The 19584-nt window shown below is 37.0% G+C and overlaps 1 protein-coding gene across 2 annotated transcripts in view; it reads right to left on the reverse strand.

The window, feature by feature from the left end:
* SLC38A11 (solute carrier family 38 member 11) overlaps nt 1-19584 on the reverse strand; it is a 53874-nt gene that overhangs the window by 20499 nt on the left and 13791 nt on the right. For both annotated transcript variants that reach the window (XM_070241971.1, XM_005601556.4), the window contains exons 6-7: nt 17551-17657; nt 15107-15186 (exon numbers count right to left, since the gene is read on the reverse strand). In XM_070241971.1, the coding sequence (XP_070098072.1) occupies nt 15107-15186; nt 17551-17657 (187 nt within the window). The remainder of the gene's footprint in view (nt 1-15106; nt 15187-17550; nt 17658-19584) is intronic.

Here is a 19584-nt window from a genome sequence, read left to right on the forward strand (position 1 = left end):
TAAGAATAATAGTTACCTCTGGGAAAGAGAAATAAATCGACTTTTAAATATGATAGCCTATTGTTGATAAAGAGTGGAACGAAATATAGAAAATTATTTCAAAAAGACCTAGCCGAATTTACTGCTCCCTGAACTTTATATAATTATACAATATTTTCTACATAAAATCTTTTCGGATCTGAACTTAATTTTTAACCGTGATTTTCCATAAATATTCTATAACTGAAACTACATTCCTCCTGCTTTCCAGTCACTTATTCAATTCATTCAATTTTCAACAAATATTTGCTGAGCACTAGTGATGTGGCAGTCACTGTGATAATCACTAGGGATGCCGCAGAGAAAAAGACAAAAGAAAGAAATATTTTGGTTTATATTCTATATCATAATGTAGAACAGCCCTATACAATAGTGCTTTCTGTGCAGGTGGAAATGTTCTATCTCCATGCTGGCCAATATGGTTAGCACTAAGACGCACAAGACTATTGAGCATTTACAATTATGGCTAGTGCAACTGGGGAATTAATTTTTAATTTTATTTAATTTTATCTAATATGAATAGTCTCACGTGGCTAGTTGCTACTGTATTGGATAACACAGATCTGCATGAAGTCGTGTAGGTAATTTTTGTTTCAGAAAATGTAATTATCTTCTAATGGTCTAAAAGAGTTAAAGAAATTACTTAAAAAGGTTTAATTTTTCTTGTGGTGTAGTTTATGTCATAAGTTTCAGCTACTATCTACCACTTGAACTTTCTGAGAGGCAAGGAGAAGAATGGAGGAGTTGAGTATAACAATAAGTAACAAGAATACTTTATTAACTTATAACAAATCACGGCTATTAGAGAATTTGAAATAAAAGCAAAAAACAACAAACTTGGAGAAACAAATCAAAATTGTCATTATGAATAAAGACTGGAAAAACATAGTACCTAATGGTGATATTGAAATATTGCAAAATGTCAATCAACTAAAAACTTCATTTGTTATTACAAAATGATTAATATAGGATGAGCTTTTTCCTTTTTTAATTTTAAAGCGTAATTTATAATAAGTTACTTGTAAACAGGGAATAGCTTTCAAATGATTATTCAAATTCAAACATATTAATTAACATACAACTCTTTAGCAGTATTTCTTTTGCATAAAGTGAGGTCAGTTTTCTTCTGAAGAAACCCCAAAATAAGAACTACTCTCCAATTTCTTCTTGTTTTAGATTCTTCTGTTGCCACTTTCGAAATTAATTTCCCTGAGGAACTGAAACAAACCTCACTTATTGATGTGTGTCTAGAGTTTGCAAAGGAAGCCAATAGTTCTGAAATTAGTCCTCTGTAGTCAACAGCATCTCTTCAGCAAGTGTTCATGCTACTTGCTAATGAATGGAACAGCTCTGTACCCTCCTTTGGCTCCTACCTGCTTCTTTCATTTAATGTGATTATTTGCTGGCTACAGATCAAACCGTGGTTAATATTATCGATAAAAAGACAACTAGAACAGGGGCTGGCCCCGTGGCCGAGTGGTTAAGTTCGCGCGCTCCGCTGCAGGCGGCCCAGTGTTTCGTTGGTTAGAATCCTGGGCGCGGACATGGCACTGCTCATCGGACCACGCTGAGGCAGCGTCCCACATGCCACAACTAGAAGAACCCACAACGAAGAATACACAACTATGTACCGGGGGGCTTTGGGGAGAAAAAGGAAAAAATAAAATCTTTAAAAAAAAAAAAAAGACAACTAGAACAATAATGAACTTCACTTCCATTGTGAAGGACAAACTTGCTCTTGACTAAGGAAAACCATATGGAATACAGCAAGTGGCATTGGGAAACAATACAGGTTTTGGGGCCAGACAGACCTTGATTTAAATCTTAACTTTATGATATACTATACTGTGCCCAGAGTGACTTTGGGCACATTACTCAACGACACTGGTCTCAGTTTTCTCTGCTATAGAACACAGACAATGTTAATAATTGAATTTTACATATCTGACTTAAAGGTTAAATGACATAATGAATGAAAGAGAGTGGTATATAGTGGACAATCAATGTTGAATGAAACCACCTTCCACGCTTTCTTTCGTTCCTTATTTTATCATTAAAGTAATGATACACGTCTTAGTTTGGATGTAAGGACCTGCACATACATGAAATGCAATCTTCATCATGGTATTCATATTCTTGTAGAGAATGAAGAGACCTTGGGGAAGGCAAGCTATCTTATTTAAAATAAATGGATGATTAATCGTAATAATATACATGCAACCGAAAGGGCAGCCATTTGGATGATAATGAAAAAGATGAAATGCTTCGTTCACGTTTTGGATATTCACAGTAAACATTCGATATTCTATCCCATACACCATATCCCATACAATTTTCTGCACAACTGGGTCTGCCAAATTGGTGCAACTTCCAGGTGAATTTTAAAGCCATTTTAGACAATCTCCGGGGATTTGGAGCTGCTCACCTCCCTCCAGGGATTATATCTTAGGCCAGCCATCAGTCTCCCCCGCTGAGCTGTAGCTCTGTGGCGATATAATAAATTTTGCTACACTGGTGTGGAGACTACCACCAATGGAAGATAATTAAACATTTGAGCAAAAGAGGACACTCATTAAACCTTAAGATATTTGACATCTAAAATGGATAGAGAAGCAAATTGCCTGATTATTTAATCACAGGATAACATCTGAGACTAATCACTTGAAGGAAAATAAAGTATAAAATTAACCTTTTACATTTTTAAGCTTCTGTCTACACACACACACATACACAAATTGAGTGATTCTTATTACTTTTTTGTTATATAATTTTCTGCTTATAGAAAGAGTTTTATTCTGTCAGTGTGGAAAAGATAAAATTTCTTCCTTTTGCATTTCACCACAGGGAAATATTATGAAGGCATATATTTATATTTCACCATTGACATTGATAAAATATAAGTGCAGTGACATTTATTTCTTGATCACTTAGCACTACCTTCTTATAGAGAGACAGAGACTACCCTACTTGATCAGGAAACTGAGACTTTCACTTTCAGGAATTATTTGGGGGTCCTGAATTTTGTTTTAATAAGGTGAAATGGCCTTGCACATCTTGTAAAATCTTAAGGTGTGTGTAGGTGTTGAACGGTCTTTGGAAGCAATGGAAAATTAATCTGTCATGATTTTTACCAAAGTGAAGACATGGTAACTTTCACTGAATGCATGAATAACAGGCAGCAGTATACGATTCCCAATTGCGGGTGCTAAATAAAGAAATATCTAGCAAAACAAGATAAAATCTTATTCTAGTCATTGTTTTTCACCCATATCTCTTCCCAAAGCTTTCAATTAAGTGCTAATAGAGATAGTGTTTGTTCTTCCTTTTCTTTCCTAAATTCTTGATCAAGTAGAAAGTAAAACTGGCTGTAAACTAAGAGGTAAACAAGGGGACCAGATAAGCTAGTAATCAGATAAATTTTTAGAGAATTTTCTAATCATCTTCCTCCAGTACACGAGGTCTGCTTTCCTTCAAGGCATAGTGCAAACCCCACAAACAATGAAATAATCTCTCTGAGGAAAATATATTTTAAATAGAATGTTTGAATTTGTACTTCAATCCTCAGGCAAATTAATAATTGAAAGTTAAACTTGGACATCCAATTAAATATGGTGGATGGAACACATAAACTTTTCTTCTTTCTCTCCTCAGACCTCACAAGAATGCTACTAAATGAATTTAAAAGGGAGATTAATCCATGAGGGAGGGGATAGTGGGAGAAGAGACACCAGGGGAGATGACATTTTGGGAAAAGGAAAGCAGACGCCTACATGGTAACTGCTGAGAATGGAGAAGTTACCACCACACAGAAGAAGCTAATGATGTGAAGGAGCTGATTTCATTTTGCTAAACCCCTGTGTGTGCAGGACTCAGAGACACCACAAAGCTACTCAGGATGCTCCAGCAAAAAGAGAAAATAGAGAAAAATAAAGATCACAATGCTGGATACAACGTATCTAACACAAAAATGAGGTAAAGGAAGTCCTGGAATAACAGTGGGACAGCAAACTGAGACATCAATCCATCTAGAAATGAACAAGAATACAGAATGTTCTGGGAGGGAGTTGTCCAGGAAAAATAATAAAATTGATAAATTACCTTATATGTTTGAGCATTTGGAAAAAGAATAAAGAAAATGATCAAAATCAAAAGCTAAACTAGGAGAAAATATTTGCAAAAGACACAATTCATGAAGGACTTTTATCTAAAGTACACAAAGAACACTTAAAATTCAACACAAACAACTCAATTAAAAAAACGGGCCAAAGACCCATTGAAACCTAACAGACATCTCCTCAAAGAAGATATACTGAAAGGAGCAAGCTTATGAAAAGACACTCCACATCATATGCTATCAGGTAAATGCAAATTAAAACAACGATGAGATACCACTACACAGCTATTCAAATGGCCGAAATCCAGAACACTGACAACACCAAATGCTGACAAGGATGTGGAGCAACAGGAACTTTCATTCATTGCTGGTGGAAATGCCAAATGGTACAGTCATTTTGGAAGAGAGTTTGGCAGTTTCTTGCAAAACTAAACATACTCCTAGTATATGATGCAGTGACCATAATCCTTGGTATTTACCCAAAGGATCTGAAAACGTACACATAGATGTTTACAGCAGCTTTATTCGCAATTGCCCAAATGTGGAGGCAACCGAGATGTTCTTCAGTAGGCAAATGGATGAAGACAACTGATACATCTTGACGATGGAATGCTATTCAGTGCTAAAAAGAAATGAGCTATCAAGCCATGAAAAGACATGGAGGAAACTTAAACATATATTATTAAGTGCATGAAGCCAATCTGAAAGGCTTCATCTTGTATGATTCCAACTATATTTCATTCTGGAAAAGGCAACACTTGGAGACAGTAGAAAGATCAGTGGTTGTCAGGGGTTGGGGGTGGGGGAGAGGGATGAACAGGCAGAGCACAGAGAATTTCTAGGGCAGTGAGAATACTCTGAATGCTAATATAATGATGGATATATGGCATCACACATCTGTCTAAACCCACAGAATGTACCACACCAAGAGTGATCTCTGATGTAAACTGTGGACTTTGGGTGATTGTGATGTACTAATCCAGGTTCATCACTGTAACTAGTGTTACCACCCTGGTGGAGAATGTTGATAATGGGGGAGGCTATGTGTGTGTGTGGGTAGGGGGTATACAGGAAATCTCTGTACCTTCCTCTCAACTTTGCTGAGAACCTAAAACTGCTCTAAAAAAAAGTCTTAAAAAAAACCTAAACTGAACATCCAGCTAAATATGGTTAAAAACAAACTGAAAGCAAGCATTAATTCTAGAAAAAAATGTACAAGAAGAGAAATATAACTAGTTAATTTTGGAAGTTGTGTTATATCTCCATGTATTACCACATAGTAGAGGTAAGAAAATTTGAGAGAGCTAAATCCTCATCTAGCACATAATAAGGCAACAGTGAGATACCAAAAATAGCAGTTATAATTCCAAATTACCTGGAAGGAAAGATGTAAATGCCAAAAGAGACAGTGAAATAGGGAAGGATTTGGTGGGAGGCTGCTCTATTTTCTTAAAAGTTATTTGTAATGCTTGATTTTGAAAAATATGTGAATGTATTCTTTTGAGCAAAAATAAATCCAAATGAAGGCAGTACTGGGAAGAAGTAGGATCATTTAAAATGTCTTACAAAGCTTTGAACAGATTGAAGCTTTGCCATTATGGCCACATAATGGATGTTTACTATAAGGTTCAGCTCATTTAAGGAGCAACGAATGCTTCAAGTGTTTTAATATATTTTAATGCTAACAAAAACAGAGACTGGCTTACAGCAGTTTGCAGTCTTGGGATGACAAATACTTTTAAAAGAATGATTGCTTCCTTTCCTCTGAAAAATTCAGACAGATGCTTAGGTTATATACTTTCTAGAAACCTTTGTGTGTAAGGGGTGGGAGTGGGGAGGTTTTGGGGCGTTAAATTCATTTTGCAAAGTCATCTCAGTTTGGATTCTTGGATTCAGGCGTTTCATCCTATTTTGAAAGATACACTCTGCCTTAGCTTCACAACAGCTGAGCAGTTAATAAGCCCTAGGAAACAGTCCTACTGAACACATCTCCATCCTTCACAGACATGAAAACAAGCTTCAGGGCAATTGCTTCTGATCCCCAGAACATCAGACTTCTGATCAGGAGGACCAAAAAACAGCACACTTCTCTGTGGCACCTGTCCAAACTCCTTTTGGCTAAATACGGGTACCTTCCAAATCATACAATCTCGGCAGAGCCTGCGTTTCTGTTAGGAGAGCTTTACATATTCACCTCTTCACCCAGACACGTCTGAGAGTGAAGTGCTCTGGCTGGCACACAAAGGCTCCACGTTTCCTGTCACGCCACAAGCTATTAAAGACATAGGCAGATCTGCCCACTTCCTCAGCTCGGCCTCAGCTGACGGCTCTCTGCCACTTCCTCACTCCCAGCTCACTTCCGATTCTCTTCTGCAGACAATCGTGTCTTATGTGAACAGACAAAGCTGTTAAAGAAAATTCTTCTTGGGAATCACTCTAAACATCAAACTGGCAATTTTTTCTTTAAACACAAATTTTAAACAGAGTTGACTTTGAGTTAAAATTTACATAAAACTTTGTGTTGATATTTTTGGGCCAAAATGTAATTTTGATTTTTCATATGAATCATATAAAAACCTTGCATGGTTTGGCACCATAAACAGCACAAATATTTCCTTTTTGCCATTTGCGCAACAAACTCCTTTGATCCTTATTCTGTCACCTACTTATTTTTCCCCACTATTAACTCCAATTCCTCTGTCAACTCTTTAAAAATGGGTGTTAACTGTTTTTGCGGGTTGGGATTGAAAGGGCAGGGAGTGGAGGGGAGGGGGCAGGATTCCACTTTTTAATACAACAAAAACTTGTTAGAACCATGGGTGTTGCTTTGGTTCTCTACTGTGTTTTTCACAAAACAAAATTAAATTAAAATATAATGTGTTTATATTAAAATAAATGTAGTTTCATATATGAGCTCCAGATAATTATTTTCCACTGGTGTTCTCCTTGGGTTTCACCTCTCATCACGTTACATGCTGTCCCTGTGCAATCTTGTCCATACCAGACCCTCCCTAAACTCCAGACTTGCATTTCCAAAACTCTGGGTGACTTCTCCTCCTTCTTTACCCTCTCTCCCCATGCCAAGGAAGTTACTCAAAATCAAGATATTAAAATAGTAAAAACTTACGTTTTTCCCAAATCTGCTTCCTCTCCTATCCTGGGTAACAACTTAAAAGAAGCTGGGGTCCTTTCTCTGTGTTTCCGTAGCACCCTTCTCATAATTCTATTAATCTATTAAGGTTATCTTTTATGTGTTTATCCACCCGACCTTGCCCTCAGTAAATTTTAAGAGACCTGCAGAAAGGGATTGTGCTATATCTTCACAGACCCAGTACCAGAAAAGTGACTGACCCAGTAAGTGTTTAGTAAATGCTATTGACTGAACACACTCTTCCATTTCCTCCTTTTGGTGGTGAGTTCTGGACCATACACCAGCCTGCTTGACCAAGCTGGAAACCTTGGCATCACTCTCGTCTTTTTTTCCTCTTGATTCTACCAGCCTTGCCTTCATACTGTTGCAGTTGTCTTTAGCCTGGATGCTTGCTATAGATAGCCTCCTTCCAGGTCTTCATACCCCCAATCTAGCCTCACCTCACCTCTGCTGTGAGAGCAGTCCAATTGAAATGGAGACTTGCTCTGGTTCCTCTTCTGCTGAAGAACTTTCAGTGCCCCATCAACTAAAGACCAAATCCAAGTTTCTCAGCACTACACACGAAGCTTTCCTCTCATGGTGGTCTCTGCCAACCTCTCTACGATCGATCATTCCTTTGTACCCTTTAGCCAAACTTCCAGCTCAGAATAAACAAAACTCTAATTACTTCCTAAACACAGAAGCTGTATAGGTGGTGGTGATGGGAGAGTGGGGGTCAGTGGATTAGGTAGGCAGCATCTTCAGCAGTTTTTCAAAAAGGATTATATGGAGACATGACTGTTGTTAGAACTGTGATAAAACATATATTTGAGGAGCAACATAAAAGTAAGATAGAGTTTATGAGAAAATTCTCAGAGAAAGCACCTTTATTTTTATTTGATAGTTCCCCTAACCAACGGTGGTGACCCTCCTGTCCTGGGCCCTCCTAATGTTAGAACCCTGAACTGCTTCTACCATTATATGCATCACACCTCTGGGCCTCACACACTTCTGCTAACCAAAGCTTCCGACCTCTCCTCCCTTCCTTTTTGACCCAATTAATGTTAGTACATTTTTCCAAGCAGCAGATGAGATATTGTCTTATCTTAAAATATTTCTTGCCTGCCCAGGTTGGGTAAAGGGCCTCTCCTCTGTTTCCATGGCACTTTCCCATAATTCTGTTAAATATTATGTGGAGATTGTCTTTAAATGTCTATTTTCCCCATCTACAAAGTGTAGACATCTGAGGTCAGGGACTGTGCTTTCTTCGTCTTTGTAGCCCCCATATCTAGAAGATTTACTGGCACCAGCAAGACATTTAATAAATGCCTGTTGGCTGAAAGAACAGGCTACTCTATTTTGCTCTCAGGTTGTGAATCTACACCAGAGACCAGTTTGGCTTCTACTTGGAGATAACAGACAAGTGGCAAAGCTTACTGAGGCAGCCATTTACGAACATAATGGATAATGAGTGGAATGAGTTCCTAACCCTGGGCAGCCTAGGCTGTTCCTCCAGCTCCACTAACACAGCGACTGGACTAATCCTTTCTGAGAATATATTGTCTTGCAGCTGTTTTTCCTGTTTTCACGTAGACTCAAGTCAAATGATGGTTCTCTCTATTGCTTCATGTAGGCAACTGGTCAGCTAAGACTTACCATTAACTCTGATAGGGCTGCAGAACTTGGAGTCAAATGCTATTTTGGCAAATGAGTTAGCAATTTTGCTAGCATGGAAGCAACCTTAGGAAAATTTTCTCTGACGAGAAATGTTTTTACGTAAAATTTTTATTGTCTCAAGATGATTTTTATTGTCTTATTACTTCAAAATTTGGGTCAGTTGATCTCTAAGGTGAATCAACTAAAACCAGAAGGCACATGGATTCACTCACTTATTCAACTGATCATTCAACAGTTCTTTGTTGAATTCTAATTCTGTGTTAGGCACTGTGCTGAGTAATGGGTATACAGTGTGAAAAAGCAAATGTGATCCCTGTTCTCCTGGAGCTTACAATATGGTGGGAAAGACATAAAATACAAGAAAACACATAAAAGATCAATAAAGATAGTCTGACATATAGCATGATTGTTTTATTTCTATGTGTAGATCCCTTCTCACTTCCTATGGTGAAAGTTCCAAATTTAACCAAGTAAAGGATTCAGGTCCTGAACATACCCTTGTCTACCACACTCTCAGATAGTAATCTCGTCTCTGAAAAAATAGAGGCTATTAGGCATGAACACTCAAATTCCCTTCACTGGTCTTCAGAATCTGTCCATAGTTCACTCTCCATAGTCTTATCTTATTGTTTCAAGAGGGAGAAGTATCCCAGTTCCTCTCCAAGGATTACTCTATATTAGCAATTCCAACTTTTCAGGATCTCTTAGGGGACTTGAGCTCCATCTTTTGGCTTGGTCTATAACATGTTCAATATCTCCCATGGTAAAAAAGGTATTTTTTAGGGTTCTGACTGCCTCAACCCACTGTTTTGTCATGTTATTTTCATTCAGTGATGCTCTTAAAAAACAAAAAGAGGGGGAGATTTGCCAAATTCACTTCCCTATCCTTCACTTACATCTTAATTCTAACTTGGCTTCCACCCATATCATTTGATTGAAGCTCCTGAAGGGTACCAGTCACCTCATTTCACCTGAATTGGACATCTGTAGTTTGCACCATGCAATGGCTAATCTCTCTTCTCCAGGCATCATTGCCTTCATTTCCTTTGGGACCACCCTCTCCCCTACTCTCAGTTCACATGCTTTTAGATGGGCTGACCCTAACCTTAGCATCAAGGGAGGGATGTAACCTAAATATAAGCAACTCCACACAGGCCATGACAACAGGGTTTGGGATTGGCATGGGTCCTCATTAGAGTTAATCAGAACGAATACTGGAAGTGAGGTTAGAGGTAACCTAAAAGAAAAAGCTCTTTTTCTTTTTATGGACTTGGACTTGAGTGGATATAGGCTAAGACTGTTGTTTCCATCTTGTCGCAATGAGGGGTAAACCTTTCAGAAACTAGAGCCAAAACAGGAAGCAAAGCCAAGATGAAAAAAGAGAAACTACGTCTGATTTCATTGATTGACCTCCTAAATCTAACTAAATCTAATAACAGAAATACCCTTGAACTTATGTGAGTCAATATATTCTCTTTTGCTTCAACCAGTTGGGGTTCTATGGTTGTTGTCATTTGCAACAAAAAGGGCAATAATTTATACATCATCAAAAAAATCAGGGGCCACTGTATGACACAACTAATCGTTTCCTTTTTCAAATATGCAGTATTCCTCTGTCTTTGCCCATTTTTTCCTTATCCTTTCTTTAATTCCCTCTAGTTTCTCTTTTTGTATGGCATTAAATTGTAGAATTTCAGGGTTAGACTGGATAAAGGGCAAAGAAACTAATAGGTGTTGAGATCGTTGGGGAAGGCACGTTTTATATGCATAAATACCTGTTGAAAGTAAAGGTACACTTTTCAGAATTATGTTTTGAACACCACACTATTGATTAAAAATGCCATAAAAGAGATGTTATATGAAGAGAACACAGTCGTCAATTTGGACTGCATGCTATCATTTCCATCCTGAATGTAAAGAATTGAATACTGATAAGGCACAGAATGAAGGTTTTCACAGTGATAATGCTTCTGATTGTAGTTTGGAAAAGAAATGAGAGACCTGTGTTACTGTATTTTGATACTAGCACACTTTCTGGGAAGCAATTAAATTGCCTTGCCACCTCAGTTTTTAGAAAGCAAAAGGTTAGAAAATACAATAAAACTGAACATTATTTCCAAAAAGAAATGAAAGCCATTGGACTGTGAGATATTTGAAATCATATCAAAAAGCAGAATTTATAGCCTTATGAGGTATAGAAAAGGAAATTGAATTTTGTGTTTTATTTTTATAATACAGTCACTAAAAAGGTGTTTCCATAGTAACAAGGTCAACACCAGTAGCTATGACACACCTTCCTCTGCTCTGATAGTGGGTTTAAAGACCTGCTTCCAACACCACTTTAAAAGCCCTATGAAAAAGTGCAGCTTTTCTGATCACTCATCTGAACCAAGAATGAGGAAAACACACATGGAGTATTGAATTTCTCATGTTTTATGGATTATAAGCATTCGTGGCTGTCATATTTTCAGAAAGACGCCCGCCTGCCTAGCTCCTAAGCCAACCACTGAACACAGGATTTCATTAGCCTGACTGTAAATCTGGACAAACAGAAGTTGTTTGCAGTAGTATTCAAACAGAAATAAAAGGCAGCACAGTATTAAAAAACACACTTCTTTAACATCTAAATGTTGAAAGAGTTAAGCAAATAATCCCTGTTATTAGAGAAGTTTCAAAGGCTCAGATAAAATATGATATCACCACTAGAGAAAGGTTAGAAAGATACAGGCCACATTTTGTTTACAACAGAAATAAACAGCCCTTTGGCCATAAAATCAATTCATTTACGCCACCAGGAAGTGTCTCTCCTTCCTCTTTCCTTTGTATCAAGATACAATGCCTATATGATGCTCATTTGTGTTGCCTTATCTCCCCCTCTAAGCTATGAGCCTCTTGAGAGCAGATATTTTATTTCTCTTTGTATTCATAATAATATTTTATATATAAAAGATACTGGAAAAAAAAGTGGAGAATGAATCATGAAAAATAATGATACAACAGCAACTAAAATAACACAAAATCTCCAGTCTAATTTTAGAAATGATGCATAAGTTAAAATGCGCCCTCACAATTTTAATTTCTTTAAACCAAGAGGCTCTAGATCCCTGTTCAGCGTTAAAGAAGAAATCCAGTTCCCCAGCTCCTCGACCAGTTCTCTCTCAGTCTCTGCAGGTGCTTCCCTGGGTCAGTACTCTTCAAAGCCATTTCCTAAGGTGATTCTAATCCTAATTCCTAAGGTGAAGCCAGAGTGGAAAATCATTACTTTCAACTGTTCTCCTGAGGCTCAATTAATGATTAATTTATTTACCTCCAACCCTTAACTACATTTGTTTTCCTCAATATTGCCTCATAGTACTATATTTACCAAATCTGTAAGACCTTTTATTATAACTTTGTGATTTGTTCCCTAGAATCACTTTTCATAATAAAGCTTCAATTAAAATAGTTGCCTTATACAATCAAAATTTTTAACCAAAAATTATTTGTTGTATTCTCTTTAATATACTTACTAGCTTTTTGTTGCTGTGACTTCAACTTTTGAAAACCAGAGCTGAATACAGTACCAATATAATAGACACTAAATAAATGTCAGCAGAATTTAATATATGCTTTTATGCTTATGTTTCCTAGGTCTGTAATACCTTTTACCCCTTATCTATCTGGAAAAATTCAGATTCATCTTTCAAAACACCCAGATCATACTTCTCTTCCTGCAGGAAGCCCTCCCTGATTCAGACAGACTAGTAAGCACTCTTTTCTTCGGCACTGCCACTGCCCCTCATTTATGCTTCTATTTTCCACCTCTCATACTGTGCTGTCATTTCTTTTCCTTTTTGCTTTTTTGAGGAAGATTAGCCCTGAGCTAACATCTGCTGCCAATCTTCCTCTTTTTGCTGAGGAAGACTGGCCCTGAGCTAACATCCATGCCCATCTTCCTCTACTTTATATGTGGGATGCCTGCCACAGCATGGCTTGATGAATGGTGTGTAGGTCTGCACCTGGGATCCGAACTGGTGAACCCTGGGTGCTGAAGTGGAGCACATGAACTTAATCACTATGTCACTGGGCCAGCCCCTCTCTTTCTTCTTTTTTGTTTTTAAAGTAAGTCCCTTCTCCACTCTTGACTGTGAACAACTTGCAGCAGGTGCTGACAGCCTCTCTGCTCTTTTTCTTTCCAGGCACAGCAAAATAGCTAGAAACAACAGGCATTTGAGAAGCATTTACTAAATGAAAGAATAAATGGCCATGTTAAAGTGAACCAGGCACATTTCAAAAACAGTAGTGCTATGGACTGAATTGTGTCCCCTCACAAAATTCCTATGTTGAAGCCTTAAGCCCCAGTGCACTATGATGGTGCCTGGACATAGGGACTTTGGGAAATCATTAGGTTTAGATGAGATCGTGGGGGTGGGGCACTCCTGCTGGGATTAGTGCCCTTTTAAGAAGAGACACCACAGGCCGGCCCAGTGGCCGACTGGCTGAGTTTGTGTGCTCCGCTTCATTGGCCCAGGGTTTCAGTGGTTTGGATCCTGGGCATGGACATGGCACGGGTCATCAGGCCATGTTGAGGCAGCATCGCACACAGCACAGCCAGAGGCACTCACAACTAGAAGCTACAACTATGTACTGGTGGGCTTTGGGGAGAAGAGACACCAGAGAGCTTGCTGTCTCTCTCACTCCCTGCCCTGTGAAGACACAAGGGGAAGGCAGCCTTCTGCAGCCAGGAAGAGATCCCTCGCTAGAACCTAACCACGATGGGAGCCTCCAGAACTACAAGAACAGAAATTCCTGTTGTTTAAGCCACCCAGTCTGTAATTTTTTGTTCCAGCAGCTGAAGCTGACTATTACAACTATGAACTGAATTTAAGTTATTTGAAGAGAACATTAATATAAACATTATAGTTATTTATGCTTTTCCGTTTTCTTTAACTCCTTTAAAAAACAGGCATTTGTTTTTTCAAAGAAAAGGCTATATCAAATTTAGTTCGACCAGATACTTCATACTTCCTTCCAGATAAATTTGAGGCATAATTTTTGGTACTTTCCTGGTAAACTAAGAAGACTGACATAAGCACATACAGTTGAAAATGAAGTGATTTTGCAGAACAATTAATCAATAGGAAAAAAATGTTGCCTTGGGGATGGCATTAGTAACTCTAGCTGTTCACCAGGTTTCCATTTTTTTCTTACAGATAACATTCATTGAAGACCAACATGTTCCTTGCACTGTGCTAAACATTACATCTTAAATTAATTTTATTTTGTCTTATTTAGGATAGAGAAAATATTTAAAGTCTCATGGAAACTACATAATGTATTATTTATTCAATAAATATTTATTGTGCATTGTGGGAATCCAATTTTGTGCTTAAAGCCAATTTTAGCTAGTTTCATTCCAGCATTCTCCTGGGTCAATGAATATAAACTCCCCAGTCCTTACCTGGGAATCTATTCTACAATCAAAGCACAAAAATTGTGTAGTTTAGACCATCAGTAGCCACACTTTGAATTTCGTGGATAAGTAACATTTTCAAAATTAAAATTGGAGCACCAATACCAAGTTGCCAAAATTTTATTTGGCCAAATAATAATATTAAAAACAAATAAATACCACTATCAGCTATCACCATCAGTTCATAAATGACAAAGCATTTTAACACAAAATAATTAAAGAATGTAATCTTAGTAGAGGATAAAGGGTGGTTTTCAAAGTGCCTGCCTTTTGCTTAATGGCATCCACTATATTGTTTATTATTCTAATTTCAGCCTAGACTGGTGAAACTTTAAGAATAAATCCATCTCTGGGGTAGATATAGAAATTTCTGCCAAATGTACCCCTTTTCTTTCTGAGAGCTCTGCTATGTTCCTATTTCTCACTATTCAAAATTCCTTCCTTATTCTAATTCTTAGGGCTGGCTGTTAAAATAATAAGTAAACTCAGTTTAGTCTCCTCAGCCATGCAGGGTCCAGCTGAAAAATGCATGTCTACTTACATATAACTATTTTCTCTTATTGTGTCAAATACTAAAGATAAATGATGCTTCTGGTACCATGATGACTTTCTATCGCAGTATTTATATGTCATGTATCTCTATCTATAGGAAGGCTGTAAATTGAAGACCAACTAATATAGCAACAAAACTTACACGTATGGACCCAGTGACACTACCCTTGCCATCACAATTCCAAGAATCAGAGTTGTTAAAACTGTAGAAATAAGAGAGATCTGAAAAAAAAAAAAAAAAAGTAAAGCTATTGTTAGCTTTGAATAGAGATTATTTTATTGAAAATATTAGGTATTTCTCTTTTTACCTGAGTAAACTTATGTACTGTTTTTAAAAATATAATTCTTTGGTAATTTATTCTTATAAATTGGTGTTGATAATCTCAGGCATATAACTTCTTATCAGATCACAGTGCTAGTTTTTTCCCCCTAAATAGGAGAGCAAGTATCATACATGACAATTATTGTAATCTTGCAACATGGATTTCAATGCTTTTAATGGCTTCCTGCATAGACTACAAAACTGGTGATTTTAGTTTATGAAAGTAAAAGTGAGGGGCCAGCCCGGTGGCGCAGAGGTTAAGTCTGCACATTCCGCTTCTCGGCGGCCTGGGGTTCACCGGTTCAGATCCCAGGTGAAGGCATGGCACTGCTTGTCAAGCCATGTTGTGGTAGGCATCCCACATATAAAGTAGAGGAAGATGGGCATGGATGTTATCTCAGGGCCAGTCTTCCTCAGCAAAAAAAGGAGGATTGGTAGCAGTTAGCTCAGGGCTAAACTTCCTCAAAAAAAAATAATAATAATAAAGTGAAATTATGCTTTATTTTTTCCTCAGGCTGTATCTTAGTGTTGACTTGCACCTTTTTTCTGTGTATACTTAATCTTCTGCTTCTGTCTTTATCTTACCCTCTCCCTTCAATGCCACCCCCATCCCCGATTCCCTCACTTACATTTTTGCCTCTGCTTTTTCCTTTCTGCTCGCTAGCTCTGTTAGTCTATTTTCCCTATGTGTTTTTGCCCTTTGGTCTGTGTTTCTAAGTCTTCTCTCCTTTCCATTTTCCTTTCTCTTCTGCCACCACTTCAACTGCTTACAATATACACTGGTCTGTGTGTGCATGTGTTCTGTGCACTTATTACATCATTACATTAGATCTGTTTCCGCTCTTAATTTTTTAATGGATAAGCACATTTTAGACTTTTTTCTCTGATTAAAAAATAATATAAAATTCCTTTTATTTCATTTGATTGTCATCAACCATGTTTTCTAGGTTGTTAGTTTTTGACTAGAAAGAAGATTCTATCATGATTCCTCTGATCTACTGAGGAAGAGAGATATTAAGTGACATTCCCAAGGTCATACAGCCAGAAAGCGGCAGAAGGGGAACTCAAATGCAAGCAGCTTGACTCCCGATCAGGGCTCCTAATTAACCTGCTTTGCTCTTTGGGAGATTTATTTAGATATGTCAACATGAGACTTTTAAGATACATTTAGAGAAAAAATGTTCCGGTATTAATGATATGATAGAATATTAGTAGCTCTCTTGTCATGAAGGTCTTGCCTTCTTCTCTCAGAAGATAACATTTATGTCCACATTGAACATGTGAAATGGAAAACATTTCAACTATTTCAGATAATTCACCAAAAAAAGCCCCTTTTGTACAGTCTTGTTTATTCCTGGATGACTGTTAGGGAAGGAAGGGGGAGAGGTTGAAATACCCTGGAACATCGTCTCCACTCTCAGCTCTACCTGGACAGAGAAACTCCCTAACTGTGGATACACATCAAACATCCAGTGAAAAGTAACATTCAATCAACTGTTGGATTTTTAAAAATAGAATATTAAAAATGTCAAATGTATAACAAATATTTTTTTTATTGGAATGGCTGGCATTGTGTAGATACAGCACCAACAGTATTTTGAGTCAAATACAAACATTCCTTGAAAGTAGGGAAATAAAATACAGCCAGATAAAGGCTGAACTATGCAGATGAGCATACGCAGTGAGTTGAACAATTATTTAGTTGGTTTCATTCGAAAGAAATCAGTATTTCTTCTTAGCAATAAGAATCATAAATATTGGCCAAATTCTCAACAATTGATCAATCAACACATTGACATTTGTATTCATTGGAGGAAAAATAGACACAACAGACACTGTAACTTACAAAAAAATTTAAGCCAATGAAGTGATTCATCCTTACCTCTTAAGTTTGTTTACTTTTAAATTGATTTAACTACTATCTATAAAAAATGATAGAACATTTTTTCAATAAATTACACTTGGTTTAAGTATAGTTCTTTACATTTTCTAAATTTAAAGTATGCTGTCTGATGTCAGTTAGAGTACTTACCTTAAAAAAGAAAAATAAAGGACACATTTATTTCATACTCATCAACTATTTAATCATCAGTTCCCCAAAATAAGCTAAAGATTCAACCCGAGTTTACTCTAGCATAATTAGAAGTAAACTGAAAGAAACCAAAGATGAATACTGCAATTAAGAACTTGGTCACATAGACAGTAGTTAAATTAACGCAGGTAACAAAGTGCATTTCTGTGACAATTTAAAATGTAAACATTACCTTTCCGAGCTTCGCTACGTCTCGGTACAAGGACAGAGGCAAAGTAAAAGCGACCGTGGAAAGCACGATAATCAGGTGGCGACCGATGAACACGTTCTCAGGATCAACTGAAACACAATCAATGTTAGGAAGTGTTTATAGGTATGAGTAACACACCAGCGACACAAGCAAATAGCCAAACATTTAATGATAAAAATGACTTAAATAACATTAAGTGCTACCTAAATGGCAAAGATTTTAAGGGTAAATAAATTCCATAAAACCATGTAAAAATAGAAAGAATTCACAAAAATGTAAATACAAAATAATTTAAGGATGAACCTATAGTTCAAATAATTTTATAATATTTTGCATTCAAACTATTTTAATAGCTTCCTAATCAGTTTCCCTGCTTCTACTTTCCATTGTCCTTTTAGAATATATTCTTAATCTAGAAACTACAGAGCTCCTTTCCAAAGGCTAAAACCATTACGTCACTTCCCGTCCCAGACCCTCTAATACCAGAATCCTACATTGAGAAAGTAAGCTACATGAGGAAAGGCATTTTCTGAGGTGCCTTTTTTTTTTTTAACTTCTGTATCCAAGAGAGACTTGAACAGTAAAACTTCAGCAAAATTTCAAAAATCAAGGTTCGGATAAAAATATTCACAAATTTCTATCCTTTTGTTGAGAGAGAAGTGTTTTCCCGGAAGGAAAGCAGACAGAAGAAACTTGGATAGAGAAGTCACAGGGAAGCTGCTGGGTCTGGTATACACCGCAGACTCTTGCCTATCAGAATGAGCAGATAACAGTCTGTGTGTGTGTGTGTGTCTATCATCAAACACAAACAAAATCTGTAAACATAAAATAAACATACCTACAAGGCTTTATATATTTTTAAGCTGTGCTAATCACAGTATTCACTTCAGGAGCTGTACATCTATTCCAATGAAGACACTATTGTTTAAATTTTTTTAGCTCATTCTGAATTCTTTCAGAGATCATGTCATTATATTTTTGAAATGTCTTCAGTGGTACCTACCAAATCTTTATGCATTAATTTCTGCAAAGTCTAAAGTCTATAGAAGTCAAGTCAAATAAGTGAGATTTTTTAAAAAAAGAGCTGTTACTCTAAAAAGTGAGACTAATTTTCTGATATGGCCAATAAACTAACTTACAAGGAAGTTTCAAGCTAGGAATTTCAAAAGGGCATAAATTTCACACACACACATACTAGAATGGAATACTTAATCATTAGTATTTGTTCAACTCAGCTATAACTAAACAATCATGATAAAATTGTGAATTAAATAAGAAAATAGGAAGTTAAAGTTTCCCAAACCCTGAACTCAACTGTTCACGTCTGTCTGGTGAACATAATCTGAATTAAGTTATTTGTATATCTGTTTCTACTTACACCTTCAAACCATTTGCTCTACTAAATATGTTTGGTAGAAAATATATTTCCTTCACTGGGAAAATTCTAAGGCCTAGAAAAACACTGAGGTAGCCTGCTATGAATAGCACGTAGGAGCCTAATAACTGAGGATCTTCTTTAGCAGAAAGGACATTTTTCACCAATGATCTAATGATGAGATCTATTACCTATACTGATCTTCTAACAAAAACGCACCTGGATACACACTTTAAATGTTTAAACAATAGTCAAGAAAATCGAATACTTAAATTTTTGAAAAATTGCAAAATCGTTTAAACACACTACTTTTTACACAACATTAGTTTGACTTGTATCAAGAAGAAAGGCTTTAGGTCTGGCCCCATGGCCTAGTGGTTAAGTTTGGTGTGCTCTGCTTCAGTGGCCTGGGTTTGATCCCAAGCAAGGACCCCCACCACTCACCAGTGGCCACGGTGTGGTGGAAACCCACATACAAAACAGAGGAAGGTTGTTACAGATGTTAGCTCAGGGCAAATCTTCCTTGGCAAAAAAAGAAGAGAAAAAAGAACCAAGGCTTTGGTTACCTGAGAAAAGTATAAGCATTTGACCACATGCCAGTCTAAAGCATTAGTGATATATTTCAGGAAAAAAAGTACAGC

Source organism: Equus caballus, chromosome 18 (assembly GCF_041296265.1).
Source record: "Equus caballus isolate H_3958 breed thoroughbred chromosome 18, TB-T2T, whole genome shotgun sequence".
In the NCBI taxonomy this organism is placed as follows: domain Eukaryota; kingdom Metazoa; phylum Chordata; class Mammalia; order Perissodactyla; family Equidae; genus Equus; species Equus caballus.